Source organism: Nematolebias whitei, unplaced genomic scaffold, assembly GCF_014905685.2.
Source record: "Nematolebias whitei isolate Nwh7 unplaced genomic scaffold, NemWhi1 Nwh_scaf_2704, whole genome shotgun sequence".
Taxonomy (NCBI): Eukaryota; Metazoa; Chordata; class Actinopteri; order Cyprinodontiformes; family Rivulidae; genus Nematolebias; species Nematolebias whitei.
This window is the reverse complement of record NW_023621249.1, coordinates 808-5,682: the sequence shown is the minus strand read 5'-3', so window position 1 is coordinate 5,682 and position 4,875 is coordinate 808. Positions and strand designations below refer to the sequence as shown.

The 4,875-nt window shown below is 44.2% G+C and overlaps 1 protein-coding gene across 1 annotated transcript; it reads left to right on the top strand.

Annotated features, from left to right (window-relative positions):
- Positions 1 to 2,150: 2,150 nt before the first annotated feature.
- Positions 2,151 to 3,589, top strand: LOC119429561 (enhancer of polycomb homolog 1; the record flags this gene model as incomplete). Its single annotated transcript, XM_037697169.1, is given in 3 exon segments — positions 2,151 to 2,269; positions 2,495 to 2,636; positions 3,214 to 3,589. Coding segments are annotated over 3 exon segments (590 nt in total), but the record flags the coding sequence as incomplete, so codon positions are not given.
- Between the last annotated feature and the right edge of the window lie 1,286 nt (positions 3,590 to 4,875).

Genomic DNA, 4,875 nt, shown 5'->3' with positions numbered 1-4,875 from the left:
GAAAGAAGAGTCATGTTTCAGTCCATACACTGACCGAACTGCGTCGGTCGGTGCCATAAAGGAACCTCGGTTCAGTATACAGCCCTAATCACCACCTTCATCTTACCGGCCATGGCTCACTTTGTATCCACTTTGGCTGCTGCGTTTGTAATATTAGTACACTTTAGAAACAAAGTTGAATAGATTTTGACAAGTTTATTAATTAACTGCTATTTTTCATGGGTTTGGTAAAACCTGGACGTTCAGGGCTGTAGCCTTAGTGTGTCAAAATTGAGCTGTAGCAGTGTAGTGTTACTGAAAGTATTTGATGCTAGCAGCAACTCTTTGTGTGAATGAAAAGTTATTGCAACACATTTTGAACATGTTCACAATAAAGGCAAAAAGACTGCAAGCCTCTTCAACTCGTGTAAGAAAAAAAAGCTTTGCTAAACGGTTTAAAAAAGTGGAGTCTAATGTTAAAGCACTAACTTTTATCATGCACTGCCATCGCTCACACAAACTGTCTGTAATGGAACAACAACGTAAGTGAACACAACTCAAAATGGCCCATAAGTCATAAGTGTCCCTGTCCTGTTCAAAGGTGAGCTTTAAGAAATTAATCAAGTCCATCTGAACCAAAGAGGCGGAGCAGAACTCTGCTGTGCTGAATCGGTGGATACAATCTGTGTCAGACATCTCCCTCATGTCATTTACTAAAATGAATAAACTCACTTTGTTGATCCTCTTTGTGGTTACCAGTATCATCATCAATATTCTCTTGGTAAAAACAATCTGTATTAAAGTAAAGGGGTGTGAGAGAGTCACATCCCAGAGACGGTTGTATTGCAAAACATGCTGAGTAGGAATTATGTGTGCAGTGTTTCTGTTTACGATGTTTTCTGGTTTGGCATTTATTTGCTGTAAACCGACACCGTGAGTCAGAGACTGTTTGTGGTAGATATGAAAGCACAACGAGGGTGGTGACATCACTGGGCGGAGCTTAGCTTTGCTTCGTTCTACAAAACATAGCACAGCATCGCTCCTTGTAAATCACCTAAATCCTTTATGCTTTCCGTGCAGAGAACGGTCTTTAAAAATATTAGCAAACTTGAATTTGTCAGATTTAAATTAAGCAGAAGGTAATTCCATTAATTGTTTTCAAAGTTAGCAAAAACGCTAATCCGCTAAACAAGAAGTTAGTTCTGCTATTAGCGGCACTGAACCCGCCACTGTGCAGAACAAATCCTGAAGTTTATAGATAGTCTCTTTTCTGAAGAGCCTACAGCCCATCTGTAAAGCTGTTTTGTACACGAGTGTTTCATTCTTCCATTTAGTTTGACTTTACTCAAGTCATTTATTTATAGAGCACATTTAAAACGCATGTGCATGCTTTGCATTTCTTAGGATTTTTAACTACCAACTTAAAAATATATATATGTGAATGTGTTTTTTAATAGTACCATTTGTGTGATTAATTATCTTTAACACCGTTTCTGTATTCATGAATGAAGCATGAACTCACAACTCTACAGACCATCAACAATGCAACATGTTACATGTCACATGTCCAAATCACACGGAGCGGACCCTTGTTCTCCACGGCGCTGTGTTTGGGACTACTTTGTTTATTTGTTGCATCTTGTTGTGTCCAGATTAAAATTGTTGCTTTGCTAAAGCTTTATTTTTAAACTCATGTTGCATTCAAAGGGCTGAGCCGTGGGCGACTTGGTGTCTTGATACTGGGCGGCTGTGGCTGAGTGGTTAGAGCAGTCGTCCTCCAGTGCAAGAGATGGGGGTTTGATTCCAGCAGCAGTCACATGTTGAAGTGTCCCTGGGCAAGACCCTGAACCCCTCGTTGCCTCAGATGTGTGTCCCGTCGGTGTCTGAATCTGTCTCTTGTAAATGAGTCCCTGAGGCTCGAGGAGACGTTACCTGTATAAATAAAGGCTGAATGAATGTTTGTGATAAAGCACCGATCATTTTCTGTACAGATCTAGTAGAGTGCTGTTATGAGGGCACAGATTGTAGTGTAAAGAGCTGTGTCTTGACAAGATGGGAAGGTGCTAGATGGTGCTACAGTCCAGTTACCATTTAGTATTCCTAACAAATCCACTGTAATGTGTCCTGGTAAGTTTGTGTTTGACCGGTGTGTCCTGTCTGTTCCTCTGCAGTGTTTACGGCTGAGCAGTACCAGCAGCATCAGGAGCAGCTGGCTCTCATGAAGAAGCAGCAGCTGGAGCAGAGTCAGCAGCAACAGATCAACAACACCACAACACCTGCAAGCACACAGGTTAGTCTGGACGAACACACTTGAAACACTTGAGCCCATCACTCCTGTAGCCACAGTCGTCCTACGGTAACAAGGACTTTGAGCTAAAGGTCAGTTCGTGTGTTCTTGGGAAACGGCTCATTCCCACATGCAGTATTGATGCACGTGGATCAGTTCCAGTTTGGCAGCGATCTACTCAAGTGTTTCATGTCGTCTCCCCTCTGTGTGTCTCTGGTTCTCCTTTAGATTCTTGTGCCCAAGACGTTGGACCAGGCCAGCGCTCAGTTTGCTGCTTCAGCCCTCGTCACAACAGATAAGCTGCTTGGGTTCAAATCCAAAGAGGAGCTGGTGCTGGCAGGTGGAGTCAACGGGGTGCTGACGAACGCAGGTGAGTTTCCTGTTGCCCCCAGTACCAGGCAGGTTGTTTGTTTGTTTGTATATTTTTACAGTTTGTTAAACACCTCCTAAATCTTGGAGATCATTGTCTAGCAAGAGATTACGGTACATTAAAAAATCTCCATAATTTCTGGATTAGTTTGACCTCGTTCTTTTGACTGACTACACTGGGGCCTCTAGAGAAGAGTTCAGGAATGATTTAAAATGGTTAAAGGGACCGAAGGGACGAAAATGCATCTGTGTGGTTTGACTTTACACATATTTAATCTTGACATGTTTTCTATGTGCTGTATGTCTTTGAACATGTGAACAGAATCTTAAATAAAGTCTGAAAGAGTTCTTAAACGTCACTCCCAGCAGCTCTGCAATTACAGTGTGTTGCATCAACATTTACAGTGTCAAGATTGAAATCAGCCTCACAGAGTCAGGATGTGTTGCAGCGCAAGTCAATTGGATTGCATTAAATTGTGCAGGTGTGCCACTCAAACTTGAGCTATGAATTTGAATAATGGCAATAAAAACCTCCTGTTGTGTGTTTGTCCTTTGCATTTATGAGCTGCTCTGTTCAGCAGGCGTTTTCAAAAACCTGCACCTCACCAGCGCCGCAGCGACGCTTCACCAGACCAACCAGTCGACCCACACTACCACCGTCACGGCCCAGACTTTCCTCCAGCCCTCTTCCAACTCAAACATCTCGACACCTGCCGCCGCTCCCGGCGCCCAAGCAGCAGCAGCTCTGGGGCTCCTGGGATGCAGCGCTGCAGGCGCCACCCCCACCACCACTCAGGTCCTCATTGGGAACAACATCTGTCTGAGCGTGCAGTCAGCTGCCAGTCTCGCTGGGCGCCACATCCCCCGGACCCTCGGCAACATGCCGGCCTCTGCCTTAAAGCTGTCCACCTCCACCAATCTGTCTGGAGCATCGTCCATGGACCTGAGCTCCAGGTGAGACTGCATCCTCTTCTGCCAATAATTCTGGCTTCTTCTCTTACATGATGTGTCCAAATTCAAACACTGTTGTTGTAGGGCACAATGTTTATTTTGTCTCGTCATGTCCATTTTCCCAATAAGTCGGTCAATAAGGGGAGTGGTGGTGCAGAGGTCAGAGAAGGTGGACCTGTGATCGCAAGATCGCCGGTTCAAGCCCCGGTACCGACAACATCAAAAATGTGGGTGGGGTAGGTGAAGCCACCCACACCTGCCCCCACCCTCATTCTTCACCCCACCCTGGGCCCATGAGCAAGGCCCTTAACCCCTAACAGGTCTCTGTTGAAAATGAGTTGACCTGTGTAAATAAAGGTCAGTGAAAGTCACTGTTGGACAAATGAAATGTTTTTATTCTGCTAAATCAAAGCCTGTGAAGTCAGTAGTTATTGTTGGTCCTCTGTGGTGGACTACACACAGTTTGTGTTTGCAGATATTGTGACAGGCAAATGAGTTGGTGATTTATCAATAACGTTCCATTTTTCATCTCATTTCCTATAATCAGGTTTAGCAGTAGTTTGTTTAAAACAGGTTCTGAAGAGGTGCTGCTGGGTGGACTGTGTTCAGACATTGTAACATCTGCATCTTATTCACAGAGTTCAGATTTCCCACGAACGTCTAGTTTCTCACGGCTCGCTCTTCATCCTGAAAACACAGAACTGCAGCAACAGTTTCATTCCACCTTTATTTCTACCGGTTAATCCCATTGAGCCGCAGGGACTCTGTTACAAGAGAGACCTGGTTTTAACAAAGAGTGGTGACAACAGTGGACAACAACCACAAAAGGAAGCATTGAGAGGAACAAGTGAAAGAAAATGACATTAGAAAATTAAACCAAAACCAGCTAGCTTATAACATGTCAGGAACATGTCTGCATTGGTTTTGGCATGACTTTAACAGATATTTAAAGTAGGAATGCACAATATACAGTACATGTAGAAACTATAGACATTTAGATAGACATCTGTCTTGTACTGGTTAACGGCAGTAATGCTCGTTGATGACGTCATCAGGTGGCATCAAAGCGTCGAGCAAGCAGGATACAGCCCGCTGAGAGCGCAGGGGAGGAGCTTGTTAAAGAGGCGGGAGCAAAAACAGCTGTTATCTTTGCATTGCAGCCACGAGCGCTCCATCAGAAAGAGCATTTAGCAGTTTCATGCCACTGGTCTTTGTTTCATGCCACTGGTCTTTGTTTCATGTCACTGGTCTTTGTTTCATGCCACTGGTCTTTGTTTCATGCCACTGGT